This window comes from Plecotus auritus, assembly GCF_963455305.1.
Source record: "Plecotus auritus genome assembly, chromosome: 1".
Taxonomy (NCBI): domain Eukaryota; kingdom Metazoa; phylum Chordata; class Mammalia; order Chiroptera; family Vespertilionidae; genus Plecotus; species Plecotus auritus.
In genome coordinates, this window is record NC_137770.1 from 29,422,377 (window position 1) to 29,440,653 (window position 18,277).

Below are 18,277 nucleotides of genomic sequence, written 5' to 3' on the forward strand. Positions count from 1 at the left end.
TCTGAGAGTAGGAGAACCTAGGATGTGAAGAGGGGCTGGAGGGGGGAACATCTGGGAAGCTCGGTATGGAGGTAGAACCTGCCACACAAGGCAAGAAGTCAATAAGAAATTCCTGGTAACATGCTGGTCAAATGAGTTTTAGGAAAAATAATTTTGAATATTCTATTTCTGAGATGGAAACTCCTTCTGCGTCCTGTAACCTTTAGTAAAAGCTGGTGTGACTACAGCCCGATGTGGCACCAAGGGATGTGAAAGGGAAGAAGCAACGAGGGGAAGCAGAACTGGCTTTTGGTTGACCCCCAGGTGGACGGCAGCATCCTGTGGGGGATGAGGAAGAAAAGGAAGCGGGGTTCCCAGCAGCGGCCCCAGCACATGTGAGGCAAACCCCTGCTTTTTTATATATATATATATATATATATGTATATACTAGAGGCCTGGTGCACGAAATTTGTGCCCGGGGGTGTGTGTCCCTCAGTCCGGCCTGCACCCTCTTGCAATCCAGGACCCCTGAGGTTGGGTCCCTAGGCCTGGCCGGCGATCAGGGCCTATCAGAGCTTTCCTTCCCCCGGCTGCCAGCAGCTGGCCCCGCCCCCGCCGCTGCCACCTGTGCGGTGCTGTCCATCCTCCCCCCCCCCCCCCCATGGTCGCCTTCCTCTGCGGGTGACAGGCATGGGGTACGATTGCTTGGCTGACCTGGGCCTCCCTCTGTGGGGTGATCATGGGGCAATGGCGGGGCCCCCCAACCAATCAAATCGTACTGGCTTTGGCTGGCCTGGCGCCAGTGCGTGTCATAGCGTGTTCGTCCGTAAGGTCATCCAGACGGTCGTTCTGCTGTTCGGTCGTTCGGTTGATTTGCATATTATGCTTTTATATTATAGATAATGTTATTTTAACTTGATAAGGATGATTCCTTTTTTATTATTTTTATTGATTTCAGAGAGGAAGGGAGAGGTAAAGAGAGATAGAAACATCAATGATGAGAATCATTGATCAGCTGCCTCCTACACTCCCCACACTAGGGATCAAGCCTGAAACACAGGCATGTGCCCTGACTGGGAATCGAACTGTAACCTCCTGGTTCATAGGTGAATGTTCAACCACTGAGCCACACCAGCCGGGCAAACCCCTGCTTTTATAAATAAGCTGGAGAGAGGTCGACCTTGAAGTGGGCTGGCTGATGTTTGGTTGACATATTTACACACACACACAGAGGGGAGACTGGAAGGAAATAAACCCAAACAGGAAAGAGTGGGCATCTTGGGGTGGGGGAGTAACAAGTTGAGTTTTATTTTCTGATTTGAATGTCATTTATTTTCCATTATCTTCTGCGATGACGATGCTTGCCTTTTGTAATTAGAAAGCTATTTTTGAACATCACCCCTGCCCATGATGTCTTCAAAGACAGCAGGGAGGAGAGGTGCGAGAGAGGCTTCTGCTTTCCAGCACAGAAAGCACTGCCTGCTCATGGGGGAACCCAGGCCCGCGAGGACACGGGGCAGTCTGCTGGAGGAGCGCCTGGAGGCGGGACTAAAAGGAGGCCCAAGGCGCACACTTGCTAGCGCTTTCACATGCAGGAGGAGCCCTGGTCAAGCCCGGGGATTTCCTGGTTCACATCCAGAAGGAGTTCCGGAAGCTGGCACCAGCACGAGGCATAGGGAGCAGGCAGAGCAGACACGAGGCTGCCCGCCTTGCAGCCTCGCCGCAAGTCTCCCCCTCTCCCCGGCCTTGACTTCCTCCATTTCCCCTCCCCACCAGTAAGCTTCTTGGTTGATCAGAGTGTGGATCTGCTCTTCCTGGCAACTCCTCATTCTCTGCTCAGTCTCTGAGCTGGTCTGACTTGTGGGAGAGCCCGAGGTTCTTGCGCTGCTAGTTCAGTTCAAAGAAAGGGTCCGAGAACCCTGGGGCCGAGTACGGAAGTGGCAGAGAGCAGATGCTGTCTAACTGAGGCATATTCGCTGGCACAATCTCAGGCCAGAGACCTGTCTGCCTAGAACCCAGCAGTTTCTAAGTGTTTCCTGGACAGGCCTATCTGCTGAGAAGCTGGAAGTAGGCACAGCCCACCCTGGCCCAAGAGCCCTTGGTTCTTCTGGAGCTCAGCTGCCCTGCAGAGGAAGCCTGATGGGTCACTTGTTCATTCAGCACCCTCTACCCATCCCCATGCCCCCCTCCCCACCACCCCCCGTGAGGCCCAAGAATGCACCAGGTATTAAATACCACACGGAAAGCTGTTGGTTCATACCTTGCTCACTTCCACTATCCTGCAGCCACTCAGGGAGGTAAAACTTCCCTGACCCACTCACTTGCTTCCCATATTCCCCACAGCTTCCTTTGCTAGGTTCCTTTTTCCTCCCCTCTCACATACTTTCCTGCTTTAGTACCTACTGGAGCAGGCGTTACATTTATGTATAACCATCATGTATTCAGCATCTGTTATACGCCAGGCACTGTGCTAGGCCTGTGTGCCTGCATCATTTAATTTTACTCACCATCACAATCCTGTGTGGTACATGTTATTACTTCCATGCCGTAATGGAAACGGACCTGTGTAAGGTGGGGACCTGTGCAAGGTTAACGGGGGAGCTGATGGGAAGGACTCAAACCCAGGCCCCCTTATGCCACGTGCAGTTCTTTTCCATTGGGCCACATGCCCCGCAGGTTTCCCGGGGTCCAGGTCTGCTGCCTCCGGTTCCTCTGGATCCCCCTTCCTCCTGCCTGTCCTCACTGGCACACACAGGGATACAGTCCTCTCCTTATGTAGATGTCAGGGAAGAGTCCTCACAAGTTCCCAAGACCCAGTGGCCTCCACCACCTGGGGGTGCAGGTCCATTCGAGAAAGGACCTCAGTTCTGACTCAGCCTGAGCAAGAGGCCCAGAATCACATCCCAAAATGCTCATTCCTCAGGGACCTCCGGCCTTGGGCCAAGGGCGGCAACTCTGAGGCGCTATCCCTTAGCCAAACTGTTCACAGAAACTCTTGGTCCTGCCAGTCCATTTCTTAAAAGCATTTTTTTTTTTCTCTTGCCATTAGGATTTCTTGGTCTAATGTAGCCAGTATTGCCAGGTTTCTGATGGGGAATGGCTGCCTGCTCACGATCGAAGTCTGAATTTTAGAATAACCTGGGAATACTGTATACAGCAGTAATAGGTAACATTTGGTGCCATCAGTTTAGATTCTGGGACCCAGATAATATTGTATCTAGGCCCCCAACCCCTACCCTGGCACCTCCCAGAGATGTCAGCCTCTATCATCCTGGGAGGCTGCGGCCTTATTTTGGTCTATCCCCCAATTTGCAAGGGTTGCCTTAGACGTCTTAGTTGAGATCTTTTAATGATTATTCGACAGCCCATACCAGTAAATTGGAATAAAAGAGAGCTTGCTTCCGGTTTCCTTACCAAATCTGGCTGTTACCAGAGAGGACGGCCAGGTGGGGAGGGGGCTAGAGGGCCTTCGAAATACTAGATGTTTAACTCGTCTGAAAGGAGACCTGGCGGGCATCTGACCTGCGCTGTTTACGGAAGGGGAACCTGAAGCTCAGAGTCGTTTGACTTGTCCAAAGTCACAGAGCAAGTGAGCAGCAGGATCTGGGCCAGACCCCCGGTTCCCGCTGCCCCCATGCCACATTTTGAGGAGAACCGAAAGGATTTAAATTTGGCCTGTGAGGAGCCAAGAGGAGCGTCCAGAAAAGACTCTACAAATGAGTGGGTTTCCTTCCGATGCTCTCAGGCTGTTGTGCCTGAGTCATCACTGGGCTCAGGGGCCACAAGAGTCTTGGACACTGAGCACCCACACCGTCCCCTCATTAACACCAGAGGTACATCACCCATGTCCGGGACCAGGTATAGCACAAGCTCTGACCCAACTCTCTTCCCTGACTCACCAGCAGGTTCAACGTGTCACTAACATGCTACTGAGTCCAGAAGGGCACCCCCCTAAGGCGGCGGGGAGTAGCATGCTGCTAGGATCTAGCCCTGTGTGTGGACTGGGGTGGTGGCCACTGGAGAAAAGGGAATGCGTCCTATTATGGGATATTTAGAGAAAATTGGGGATCATGTTGCTTGACATCTTTGGCATTGCCCTCAAACACGCATCGACAAGGCATAGCTAATATCCAGAATGGCATTAAAAATTATGTTTATGAGGTGGGTTTTCTTCAGGAAAATAAAAAGAAAGCAAAACTATGATTTCTCTACACAGATAATTCTGTCATCATTTTTCTTAAAACATAAAAGCAATTCTGTATATAGTTAGAAAAGTCAAACACTAGGCAAAGTTTTAAAATAAAAAGTTAAAAAAGACAGGGAGGAACCTTAAATGTATGTTACTAAATGAAAGAAGCAAATCGGAAAAGGCTGCACACTATATGATTCCAACTACATGACATTCTGGAAAAGGCAAAACCACGGAGAACAGTAAAAACAAAGGTCAGTGTTTGCCAGGGGTTGGAGCGGGAGATATAGGATGAACAGACTGAGCACAGAGAACTTTTGGGCGGTGAAAACACTCTATAATACCACAGTGATGGGTACATACCATATATTTTGTCTAAGCCCAGAGAACGTGCAACAGACAAGCAAACCCTAATGTTAACCTTGGTCTTTGAGTGATTACAACGTTTCAATGTAGGGTCATCAATTGTAACAAATGTACCACTCTGGTGGGGGATGTTGATAGTGGGGGAGGCCATGCCTGTGTGGGGGCAGGGAGAAAATAAGAAATATCTGTGCCTTCTCAGTTTTGTTGTGAATCTTAAAATACTCTAAAAACAATAAAATCTGAATAAGAAAGTTAGTCTCTGTCTGCAATTCTTCTGCCTCATCCCTTTTTTAAGTGCAGTTAACAGCTTCACTTGTATGATTTCAGTTTTCTTTCTTCCTTCCTTCCTTCCTTCCTTCCTTCCTTCCTTCCTTCCTTCCTTCCTTCCTCCTTTCTTTCTTTCTTTCTTTCTTTCTTTCTTTCTTTCTTTCTTTCTTTCTTTCTTTCTTTCTTTCTTTCTTTCTTTTCTTGCTGCAAAAAGCTCTATTGTTCCCATTTGGTCCAAGGCATGGAGGAAGGCTCTAGGGCAGTGGTCGGCAAACCGCTCTGCTGACTAATGAGTTTGCGGACCACTGCTCTAGGGTGGTTAAAAGGCTGCTTAGAGGTTGCAGGGAGAAGCTCAGGCAGAAGCCAGACACCAGGGGGATGCAGAGGGGTCTCTGGGCTCCAAAGGCTCCTAGTCTCGCTTGAGGGTGAGCCTTTCCAAGAGATACTGGCCCAGCCCAGGTGAGGCCCGCCAGCCTGCGGAGTTGAGTCAGGTGTGGCCCATCTTCTTGATGAGTTTCACCTCCTCATCCAGGAAGTGGTTCTCCAGGAAGCCAGGAGATGAGGGTCTGTGAGGATAGAACCCAGGGCATCTAGATCCAAAAGGGCCTGGGTCAGGTTCTTCTCCAGGACCACAGCAGCTTCCTGGTGTCCTGGGTTTTGCCCCCACTCACCTTGGGAAGGCTTCAGCACGTCCTAGAAGAGAATGTGTACACAGACCTGGTTTTGCGTCCTTAAGAGACACTTGGTGCCCTCGGGCTTCTTCTCTGCCTTCTCGAGGACGAGGTGGTCCAGGCCCTCCAGAGCCACATCGTCACAGTGGAAATAGAAGCCCAGAGAAAGGTAGGTGTAGGAGGCTCAGAGAGGCAGGTTTACCAGATGGTTGACCGCAGCCTCCACCCCAGTGGAATAATTCTGACAAATTTGGGAGCTCATGGTTGTTCGGCAATAAGGAGTTAAGCTAAAAAAAAAAATAGTGTTGGCTGGTCTCAGAGGCTGAGGATGGTTGAGGAGGTTCTAAAGGTGGTAAGTGGGAAAGAGGTTGGAGGGTGGTAGGAGGCTGGAAGAAGGAGTGTCCCTGTTCCATCCAAACACTATTGGAGCAAGAGACAGATCCAGGGGACCGCCGAGGGGACTGCTCAGATAATCTTGAATGCAAACACTATACTATCGTATATTCTTACGCTAGTTTATGTCTTTTTTTTTTTTTTTTTTTTTTACATAAGTGAATTATATTAAACGCTGTTCTGCATTTCTGCCTTTCCATGTAATAACCGATTTTGGAGACCGGTCTATATCGCACACACAGAACTACCCCATTCTGTGTTAAGGGCCACAGTGTTCATAAAGAATGGCGGACGGCCACAGGCAGTGCCTCATTTGGGTGTGTCTGGAGCCTTGGAAGCTTGACTACCCTGTGTTCTACAAATGGACTCTGAGAGCTAGTTTGGAGGTTCTAGCAGGGGAGTGCGGCCACTTGTATACCCTTGACTGAAGCGCGATCCTCCTCTAGCTGGGAAGGTCTTCCTCTTTGACCCCGTGTGTAGTTTCAGGAGGGATGTACGTGGAGCAGTGAGGGAGGAAGGTGACACCTGCCTAGCCAGCCAGATCAGCCCAATCAACCCTGGTGATCAATGGGGTGACAGATGTCGCTGCCAGACTGCCTTCACATCTAGAGAGAAATTTTCTTTTAAGAGCCAGAAAGGACCCTTGAGAACCTGGAATCCAACCCTAGGTTTTTTTTTATAAATTAGAAAACCATGGCCAAGAGGTCAAATGCCTTGACCCAAGGCACCCAGCATATTAGAACCAGAACTTGTAGTTCAAATCTCTGTTCACCAAGTTATACTTTCTCTATGTTAATTAGGAAATTGCTGATTTGTTTTGTTGAAACATTTGGTTTTCATCCTAGATGCTTGGAGTAGGCATAGCCTGGCGGTGAAAGAAAACAGCTGGAAGGAGAGGTCATCTTGGTCTTCTGTCTGTGCTGCAGCCGAATCCCCTTGCCTTGGATGGGGCGCTCCCCGGTATCTGGTATAGAAACTCTGACTTCAGGATGTCCTGGTGGGTTTTCATTTCCCTTGGATGTAAACCAAGGAGCTTCAGAATCCACTTTAGAAACTCTGCCCGAAGTCTACATTCAGAATGTTCTTTCCTTGAAAGCATTCTACAGGTTTCAATTCTCACATCCTTTTTGGAAGATGGTCTTAGAAGCTACATTTACAGTCTTTTTAAAAAATATTTTATTGATTTTTTTTTTTACAGAGAGGAAGGGAGAGGGAGAGAGAGTTAGAAACATCGATGAGAGAGAAACATCGATCAGCTGCCTCCTGCACACCCCCTACTGGGGATGTACCTGCAACCAAGGTACATGCCCTTGACCGGAATCAAACCTGGGACCCTTCAGTCCTCAGGCTGACGCTCTATCCACTGAGCCAAACCGGTTAGGGCTACATTTACAGTCTTAAGATTTATTGGTCAAGGTGCTGCCTAACAAACAGCCTCAGGTCAACAATGATTTGGCCAGGCAGGTTCTCCCATCCAGATGGCAAGATATTGCCTGAGCATCTTAGCACAAAGCCCTTCTTCTTTCCTCTTCCTTTGACCAATTCTTACCCCAACGACTCATCTTCTGGTTACCAGGTTACCTCTTGTCTCTAGCTCTTGACCTTCTTTTTACCACTGAGTTCTTGCATTTGTAATTCATCTATCTTTTTGCTTGTTTCGTTGGTTCCACAACAGTTTCTATTGAACACCCTTTGTCTGCCTCAGAGTCTGTATCTAATTGTGCCTACTTTAGTTGCTTCCACCTAGTCATCTAGTGCCCCTTCAAGGGTGGGCGACTTATATAGTCACACAAGACTCATACACAGAAGGGCCCTGTATTTGACTTAATGCTCTGCCGTTGCCTTGTTAAAATTCTTAATAACTTTATCTTTGAAATTGTGTTTTGTAAGTGAAGTCTGATGGGACAATGGAGCATAAACATGAGCAAAAGAGATAGGCACATCATTCTTTGCAGCCCTCTTTGCAGATAGCAATCATGACGCCCAATGAGCACAGAATTCCAATGGATTCACAGTGCTTGACAGTTTAGAAGGATCCAACTCGAGTACACAGTAAGAGTTTTAGCTCTGTATGCAAGCAGAGATGCTGACGGCCCCAAGAAAATGGCTTTCCATTCGATCCAGAAATTGCTTCAAATGCAGAAAAGAAAGCAATAGTGTTGTCATAGCCTTTCCTACTTATGTCACTTCCCTGTATTAGCCAACCACTCAGGCTGAAAATGATGACATAGGAAGAAAGAGTTAGGGAAATGTACAGTTCCTTTTCCTTTTCTTACTCATCAGAAAGCCAAGCCTGATAGAAAGTGTGTACATAAAGTATGCATATAAAGAAGTGAAATAAAAAGAGCTGAGTTTGTTTTGTCAGCATTTCCACTGTTTTAATAAGAATAATATGCATCTATAAACTACAAAATGTGAAATGTGTAATTTATATGATTCCATATACAAGTTAAGTGCTCTTGTATATCCATTTAAAAGTGGCACTGCACAGTATAAAGATGAGCATTAAACTGCATGCCAATCATTTAAATTTTTAATGTTCTTATATTGACATTAAATAGCAAATAAAAACACCACGTCAAGTCAAGGGAGAGAGACAGCATGAGAGAAAGAAAAACGCTTTACCTTTTAAGAACTTTAATGACATTTCTCCCCTGACTTTTGAATAAGGAGCCCCACAGTTCCAGTCTGCTCTGGGCCCCACAAATTCTATAACTGGCCCTGGTCCCATGGCTTTAAGTCATGTCCATCAGCACTGATAAAACTGGTTTCCATCCAAGGCCTTTTCCCAGTGTGACTTCTCTAGACCCTGTTCTGGGCTTCAGTTGGGACCAATGGAGATTATTTTCCCCTTTGGTACAATAAACTAAAAAAAAAAATCTCTCCCAAACATAGCTCTAAATGGATGGGGAAATGGAGGTAAAATGACACGGTAGGGGCTTACTCAAAGTCACAGTGTATGCCATGGACAGAGGCCTGGGCTGACTCCCATCTTGTCTTTAGATCCAATGCCATGGCCTGTCTGCACCAATCACCACCGGTAATTCAGTCTCAAACATCATTTGGAAAATAACCAACAAAGTCATTATGTGCTGCAACCTTTTGATCACACCCCAGCGGAGGCCACCACAGCCCCACAGGAACAGCTGTAGAGCAAAGGCTCTGCCCTTCAAGAGGTTCTGCACAGAACACTCCAAGGCCCCGGGGGGGGGGGGGGGGGTCCTGTTTTGTTGAAAGTCAGGAGGAGTTGATCAACAGGCCAATACATGCTTCCTTTGCAGCCTTGGTAAGGATTAGATTCCTATACCGCTCCAGGCAAGTGAGGAAGTCTTTTCTAACCATTGTATCAAAGACATTAGAATTCTTAAGGAACAAGATGCTTCCCATCTCTTTCCTTGAATTTCTTAGAGAATAGAATATACATACCCAAGTCCTGGCATCTTGTACCACTGGCCAGATCCCTACTAATTAGAAGAAACGCCAATCCAGAACAGACTACAACTATAAGCACTTTGCAAATTGCCTGCACACCCTTCATGTGGTCCCTTGACGTCATCCAAATGGATTTTTCCCCTAGCTGCCCCCTTGTTATTATTGTCTTGGAGCCTTCCATGCAGAATACAAGAATTCATTGAACCTAATTTCCTCCAGAAGCTTCACAACGGTCTATTGTTTAGTGCTGTGATACCCTTAGCAACACAGCCTATACCTACAGGTACTTCTGGGCTAGCCCAAATGCCTTCTAACGCCCAAACCTCTCCCTCTATGCACAGCTGTGTAGAGGAGGATGGATCCTTGAGAGAACACCTTCAGACTGCTCCCGCCTGGAGCCTGCTGGGCTTCTCAGCTGGCACTGCAGCCCAATGGAAAAGTCAGTTACCTTTTTGCCAGAACAAACTTGCAGTAGCTGTCTGCTTCCTTCTGGCACACAAGAGGGGAAGGACATCTTACAGGCCACACTGTACTGTTCTGACTCCAACAAGAATAACAGCGATCATCGTTCCTTCCCTTCCCATTAAATAATAACTGTAAATGCACATTAAAAAAAAAACACATATGTCACCCTTTAAAATAATCTTCATAAAAATATTTTAATGAGATGTAAAATGCTTCGGACATATGGTAAGTGGAAATAAAAGCCGGATACCGGAGGTCCTTTGTTTATAAACAGTTTACATTTATGTATAGAAAAAAAAATAGAGGAAGGAACTATATCACAATGGATTCCTTTAGGTGCAGGGTTAAAGGGACTTTTCTATTTTCTTCCTTAACCTTTTGGTATTTTTTAAAAGACAATGCATTTTGTAGGTGTGTATTACTTTTATAATCCCACAAGAAAGGACTCGTTTCTGTTTGCTAGGATCTCTGCAATAGTAGTAACTGATTCTATGCACCGTCCAAGGAAACCATCAGGCTTCTACTTCTCCAGGTGACTTCTGGGTGGGTCCTTTCTCTCAGTTGAATTTTCTATACAGGACACCTATTTTGGCTTTGACAAGACTGCTCCTTTACGTGAAACTTGTCAGTATTTGGAAATAGCCCTGTCAGAACTTTGAATCGAGATACTGTATTTCTTTCTCCTGGTTACCAGGGCTGAGAGCTCCCAACAGAATTTTCTGAGTGTAAGGGCTCCAGAGTCTATCTGAGACTGGACTCCAGGGGGAGAGAGTCTAGACTAGAGGATGCGGATTTTGTCTAGCAGGGTGTGATGACAGGAACATAGATTTGGAATGACATGGCTCTAGAACTGCAGAGGTTTTTTTTTCTGTGCAAAACGGATGCTCGTGTTTCTTTTATTGAGTTGTTTTAAGGATTTAAAAGGACAATGTATGTAGAGGGCCTAGCATAGTGCACACAAATTATTAGTGGTAAGAACTGAAGAAGGCAGCAGAGTGGACAGCTCTTCCACTTCCACCCCTACCCACAACCCACTGAAGTTTTCCAAAGTGTAGGTGGAGTGGGGGTAGAAGGGGAGCAGCTGTCCAGATCTTAACCCCGCCCTGACTGGGCTGGCCTGACCAAGGACAGACACATCTTCGGTGTCACCATGGAAATATAACCACCACTTCTGGGCTGGGCGATGGGCAGTGCTAGCCACAGGACAGCAGCCAAAAGTATGGGGTGAGGGGCAACCCCAGAATGTCCATGGATAATACTAAATGTGACTCCATTACCACTCTGAAATCACTGCATTAGTGATCCAAACTGCCTCTTGCTCCACCCACAGCCACTCTGCCTTTAACTATTCATCAGGCAGTAAGAAGCATGCCAGAGACTTACAGGAAATAAAGGGAATCATGCTGTGCCTTGTGAGGGACTGACATAGCCCATCTTTGCTATACTACTACTTCATCTGCTGCTGTTTTCACCAGAACTGCTATCAGCACCACCATTCTACAACTGCTGCTGCTGTTACTATTAATTTTGTAAACTATAATTTTCAAAGTGCCTGGGTTTTGCCTGATGAAAGATAATAGTGGACATGGCATTATGGGAAGACAGGCTGGCGCTAGAAACCTCAAAGGGAACAGCAGATCTGTACTCAGGAACAGAGCAGAATGATCAATATATATTTTTTCATGCCCCAACTGCCTGGACTCTAGCCACATCCCCAGCCACACCTAGTCCCTCTCCCAACCCTACTCAGATCCAATGTCTGTAGCGAATTTAGGCAATTTCAAGGGTTAATGGACTTTCGTTTGGTCAGAGGAGCTGGACCATGCCCAAATCCCACCAAATGGGGTGGGAGAAGAGGAGAGAATGCGTCTAACAGGGGTGGGCAAACTTTTTGACTCGAGGGCCACAATAGGTTCTTAAACTGGACCGGAGGGCCGGAACAAAAGCATGGATGGAGTGTTTGTGTGAACTAATATAAATTCAAAGTAAAGGAGCGGAGGGGAGAGCAAGAGAACCGGATAGAACAGCCGGATCCGGCCCGCGGGCCGTAGTTTGCCCACGGCTGGAAGGCCATTGCCTCTGTCAGCATCTCCCCCTTCTAAGAGGATGGCCCCAGAAAGACCCAGTCTCTTCCTTCTTTAGAGACTTTAAATTTTCCTGTGCCAAAGTTACATGTTCGGATCATGTTTGCCTTGGCCCGCAATCCCCAAAGTGAACGGGGGAATGCATACCTCCCCTTCTCATCCCAGCAGAAGGGCTCCCTTTCTCCGCGCACCTAGCAGCCAGCTGGTGTGAGGACCAACACTACACGGAGTGAGGAGGAGGGAGGGAGGAGAGCGAGAATGTAGCACAGCCCCAGCCCAACCTCGAACGAGGCTCCCTTTGAGATCACCCTCTTCACCTGGCAACCGGGCCCCAGCAGGGCTCCGAGAGAAGAAAGTGGCATTTTGGAATCCATTTTGCTCAAGACGTTGAAGGCATCTTGGCAAACTTCCCTTTGCTACTGCCTTTGCTACTGGGGCCAAGTGAACTTGGGGAAGGGCCTGACCCCTAGGGATGCGGTTATCTGGGGAGGAGGTGAGGCCATCTCTGGCGCCAATGGTACCTGCCGAGAGAGAGCAGTCGCTGGGCATATCGTGGGTGCGGGTGGCCCACCCTGGAGCCGCTTCCCGCATTGGACCCACGTCTACTGGGGAGTGATAGTAGCAGCAGTCGCCGCCAGGCCAGCTGGGATCCCTTCTGTCTCTGTCCAGTTATTTATAGGCGCGATTTACGATGGCTGCGGGGGAAGGGACGCGGGATGACGATGAGTTTTGGAAGGTATAATGCTAAAAGTCACACTTTTCCCAAAGCGCCCCCCTCCCAGGTTCTTCCTCCCAGAGCAGCACGGTCCCAGCGGGGGAGTGTGTATCGCGGGGCGCCGCAGTGGTCTGCTGGACCCCAGGCCCGGGCCGCGGAATGGGGGCCCGCGGCGGGCGGGAGCCGGGAGGCCGCGAGGCCGGGAGGAGGGGCTGAGTGCGCGGCGCGGCTCACCTGCCAGGCTGTTGTAGCAGTCGATCTCGATGGCTTCCACCGTCCTGCTCTGCTCCTCCGAAAGGCGGCCGGGGTTGGGGGCCCCGGCCGGAGAGGCCGCACGCGAGTCCCGCTCCCGCTCCCCGGGGGCGGGCAGCAGCCCCTTCAGCTCCAGCAGCGCCCGGTGGTACTTGCCGATGGCTTCGCGGAATTTCTTGTCCTTGTAGCACTGCGAGCCTTGGCTCTTGAACTCGTGCGCGCGCCGGATGGACTCGGCGGGCACGGCCGCCGCCCCAGCCTGGCCCCGCGCCGGAGCCCCTCCACCGCCGCCCGGGACGCACATAGGCGGCGGCGGCCGCTGCACCTCGCCGGCCACCGGCGGGCTCGGGTTCCCTTTGGTCCCGGCCGCCGAGCCCTTCCACTCCATTCGGCCGCCGCCCGGCACCCCGCGTGCGCCGCGATCAGCCCGCCGCCGCCGCGCCCTCCCGGGTTTAAAAGCGGCGGGCGCCTGCCCCGCGTCTGGCGAGCTTGGCCGCGGCCTTGACACCCCGCGGCGGTCTGTCGTCCCGCACTCCCATTCTCCTCGCCAGCTGCGGGAAGCTGCGCTCTCCTCCTCCTCCTCCTCCTCCTCCTCCTCCTCCTCCTCCTCCTCGGATTGCCTTCCCCTCCTCCCCTCCCTCTCCTCCCTCCCTCCCCGCCTCGCGCGCCGCCCGCCCGGCTTCTGGCCCTCCTCCCCTCCCGCAACCTGCGGCGGGTGAGGACCTGGTTCTCACACCCTCTGGGGCTATCGTTATGGGGGGCTGCGGGCCTGAATGGGGTGGCGGGGATTGTCGCTGACCCGGAAGAAGCTTGGCTCCCCCGAAAGAGGGGAGGATTAATGACAAAGACGGGCCGTTCTTTCCCATTCAATCCAGTCCTCTGAGACGCGCCTAGTCTGAAAGGGAGCAAAGGGGGAAGGGGTGTGTGTGCGTGTGTGTGTGTGCGCGCGCGTGTGTGTGCGTGTGTGTGTGTGTGTGTGTGTGTGTGTGTGCAGGTGTGCAGGGAGGGGGGACGCCAGCGACGAAATGCGTGCAGACTCACCCTCAATAGATTTCTTAGAAACTAAAAACAGAGGTGCTGCGAGGCGCCAGGGGCGTAGGTAGGAGCCGTAGCCGTTTGTTCTTTTCAGTAAGGCATTCACATTTTAAGGGGGCAGGGCCTTTTTTGTGCGGAGCCGGGTTGTCGCCGAGGTGTGTCCCCGCGTGCGGCCGCCGGAGCGCCCAGAGCCCAGCGCACGTCAGCGTGCGGGGCGTTGTACTCCACCAGCCGCCGGGTGCCGGCACCTTGGGGTGCAGGCAACTGTGCCGCGTGAGTCACGGGTACCGAGATGGAAAACACCTGTTACTGCTGGTCAGCAGGCCTGGCGTGCAGACGGCCTCGTTCCCATTTCCAGGACAGTTGCGCGCCCCTCCGCTGGAGGCCATTTCTTACTTCATCCTTAGTTCAGCCCCCAGTGTTGGCTGACGGCAGGGGTTTGTGGAGACCAAGGGGCCGACGAAGATAGGCAAGTGACTACCCTGCTCTCAAGTTAACTCCCAGTCTGCCGGGCAGGGACACCGCCCACCCTTAGTCACTCTTCCAGATAAAGGTGGGTAAATGTTACCAGGGAAGGACAGACAGTGCCGTGGAGCCGAGCGCGGAGGAGGGGAGAGAGGTGGCTCTGTAAGCAGCGGCGGATCCGCAGACTTTATGCAGGAATGGCATTGGAGGGCTTTGAAGGGTGGGGAGTAGAACTTGGGCATGAGGAAACGGAAGGAAGTGACATATCAGCCAGAGTGAGAAAATAGAGCAGAAATCATGATATTTGATATCTCGAGTGAGTTTAGGGCAGTAGTGGTCTAAACAGAAGTAGTGGCCTAAACAGAAGTAGTGGGAAATGATAGGGTTAAATTATGGAGGCATTTGGATGAAGATTGTGGGTTTTATTTTGTAAGCAATGGAGAAGCCTGACCTTTTATTTTTTTAGTACTTCCGCACTTCTTTATGATGCTATATATATAAGCATTATATATACACACTGAGTGGCCAGATTATTATGATCTCTGAATGCATAATAATCTGGCCACTCAGTATATATCCTATATAATAAAAGGCTAATATGCAAATTGTCCCCTCGACCAAGAGTTCAACCAGCAGGCAGGCCGGCCAACCGCCCATTCCCCTCCCCCTGGCCAGGCTGGCTGGACCCCACCCATGCACAAATTCATGCACTGGGCCTCTAATCTATCTATCTACCTATCTATCTATATACACACACACATACATATACATACACACACACACACACACACACACACACACTGAGTGGCCAGATTATTATGTGTTCAGAGATCATAATAATCTGGAGATATATATATATATATATATATATATATATATATATATATATATATATCAGTGGTTTTCAAAGCATGGTTTCCACACCTGTAGCATCAGTATCACCTGAAAATCTGAAAGAAATGTACATTCTAGGGTCGTGCTCCGGCTCTATTAAAATCTGAAACTCTAGGGTTGTTGTCGAGCACCTGTCCTTTAACAACCCTCTGGTTGGTTCAGATGCACACACAAGTTTGACAACCCCTGCTCCAAAACCTCTCTACTCAAAGTGTAGGCCTTGGACAAGGTGAATCAGCACCACCCAGGAGCCTGTTAGCGATGCAGCATCTATAAAAACCCAGAACTACCGACCCAGAATCTGCATTTTAACAGGGTCACCAGGTGATTCCTATGCCTATTGGAGTGTGAGAAGCACCGCTCTAAAGGATTTGCAAAGTACAGAAGCAGATAAAACCCCCAACCCTACACGGTCACTCAGATATATTCTTTGTTAATATTCTGATGGAATCCCTACGGGTTGCTTTCTATACATCTATGTTTGTGCCAAGTCCTCTTTTAACAAACATGAGTGGTATGAGACAATATATACAATGTTCTGCTCTTTATTACTTTACATTATATGTGATTAGTCTTTTAAAGCCTCGTTTTAATGGCTTTATAATACTCATTTTATGTCTGTATCAGTGTACTTAACCATTTTCCAATTATTTGCTATTATATTGAATACTGTGATGATAAAAATAATAGATTTCTACATAGTGCTTACTTTGTGCCAGGCACTGGGTTAAGCACTTTACATATAATAACTCATGCAATCCTAATAACAACTCAGTGAAATAGGCACTATAATTATCCCCATTTAAAAATATATATTTTTTTTATTGATTTCAGAGAGAGGAAGGGAGAGGGAGAGATAGAAGCCCCAATGTTGAGAAAATCATTGATCAGCTGCCTCCCGCACGCCCCCTAGTGGGGATCAAGCCCGAAACCCAGGGTCCACACTCAACCACCCACCGGCCGGGCTATTATCCCCATTTTCAATATCAGCTCACCGAAACTTGCCCAAGGTCACACAGCTAATAAGTAGTGGAGCTGGGATTTAAATTTAAGCAATCTGCTTTCAGGATCTATACTCTTAATTATATTTACACTTAAGTTTTTGTTGTAATTTATTTTTCCTTACAAGAAATTCTGATGTCAATTTCTAAAAATGTCTTGAAAGATATTGTCAGTTTCCCTTTCAGAAAAGTTGTAGTAATTTGTGCTTCCCCCAGCAATGTACTAGTTTCACAACATCCTTGCCAACAAATGAGAGATAAACTTAAAAAAATTTTTTTTCTAACCTAATAAATGAGAACTCTCTATTAAATGAACTGGGATCTCTTTAATTATAAGATTGGACATTTTTCATACATGTAATTGCCATTTATAGAGTACTGAGGGTCTTTTGACACAATCTTACTGTACTAAATGATACCTTATATGTTATAGGACCTTACTTCAACATCTTTAATCTCATTTAATCCTCGCCTTAGCCTCAGAGGAGGAAAATGATTCTCTACTCACACAGTGGTTTCTGAACAGTGAGATATCATAGTTCACTGGTTAAGAGGCTTTGGGCTCAGATAGGTGTGGGCTGGAATTCTATCTTTGCTGCTTCCTGGGCAAGCTATTCAACTTATGAAAACTTCAAATTTCCTCATTCATTAAATGGAGATACTACTTACTTCATGGAATTCTTGTGACACACTCTGTGAGAGCTGAATAGATGGTAAGTTTAATCATTACTCATTAAATCCTGTCGTTATTGGATCACATAAAAATGTTATGGCACCCTGGCTGGTGTTGCTCAGTTGATTGGAGTGTCATCCGTGTACTGAAGGGTCCCAGTCAGGGCATATACCTAGGCTTAGATTCCCAGTCAGGGCATATACCTAGGCTTAGATTCCCAGTCAGGGCATATACCTAGGTTTCAGGTTCTAACCCTGGTCGGGGCATGCACGTATGGGAGGCAATTAATGGATGTTTCTCCACATAGATGTTTCTCTCTCTCTCTCTCTCTCTCTCTCTCTCTCTCTCTCTCTCTCTCTCTCTCCCCCCCTCCTTCTGCTCTCTCTCTCTCTCAAAAAAAAAAAATCAATTAAAAAACACACACATATACTCCGGGTAAGGAGTCAAAAAATGTTATGGCAGACATATTTGCCAGCCCCTGGCCTTTTTTACTTTAAGGTATTGTATCAGGTAGAAGAAAGAGAAGACACTGGGGGATGGGTGCTCTGAGTTTTTATTATTAACTTCCCGCTCAGGTAGGAAGAGCTACTGATGGCAAATATTGGATGAAGATCTAGGTGTGGGATTTGACTACTGTCCGAAATAAGACGTGGGTAATGACGATCATAACTCTTTAAAAGTGAGAAATACTGATGTGCCAACTTGCTTTTTGATTTCCTGCTCTGTCCTGGCTTAATAGTACAGTAGCTTGTGCTTTGATTTTGGGCTTGAGGACAGGGCTGCAAGAGACGTGTACTCCACGTGGTACTCAACTGTGTATGCAACGGAGCTCCACATGAGAGCTTAACACCAGCTTGGATGAAGGAGAGCTTGAGCGAGGAAGGGAGGGAATATTATGGGCGGCGGGGTGCAGTGAGAGGAGACTTACTATGCCCATCTGTCCTGCTCAGCAGAGCTGTGTGGGTATGTCTAGAAGTGTTTTGTTTACTTGTTTTTAGTATGTTTCTGTCTCTGTCTAAGCCACTCATTGGTAAATTTGTTCTGGTTTCTCAGAAATTTTCTCCCTTCAAATGTAATTAAAGAGGTGCCAAAGAGAATTTCTCAAGTATCCTGTCATTAACTATTGACCATATGCAGAGTACTATTTTTGGAAGTGAGCAAAGATCCAAATGACAGATAATTTGGGCATGGATTTAGGATTCAGAAACTGCGTGCTTCTCAAACTTTAACAGCATATGAATCCCAATCTTATTAAATGCAATTTCCTGATTCCATTCATGTAGGATGGGGCCCAAGGTTGTGCATTTCTAATAAACTACCAGGTGATGCTGATCCTGCTGGTCCTTGGCCCACATTTTGAAGAGCAAGTATTTAGGTCAGGGGTGGGGAACCTTTT

At 48.2% G+C, this 18,277-nt stretch overlaps 1 protein-coding gene across 1 annotated transcript in view; it reads right to left on the reverse strand.

Annotated features, from left to right (window-relative positions):
• Window positions 1-13,402, reverse strand: part of TTC9 (tetratricopeptide repeat domain 9) — a 30,255-nt gene extending 16,853 nt beyond the window's left edge. The window contains exon 1 of the mRNA XM_080660579.1: window positions 12,796-13,402. Coding sequence (XP_080516705.1) covers window positions 12,796-13,201 — 406 coding nt within the window. The 5' untranslated portion in view covers window positions 13,202-13,402. The remainder of the gene's footprint in view (window positions 1-12,795) is intronic.
• Window positions 13,403-18,277: the final 4,875 nt, after the last annotated feature.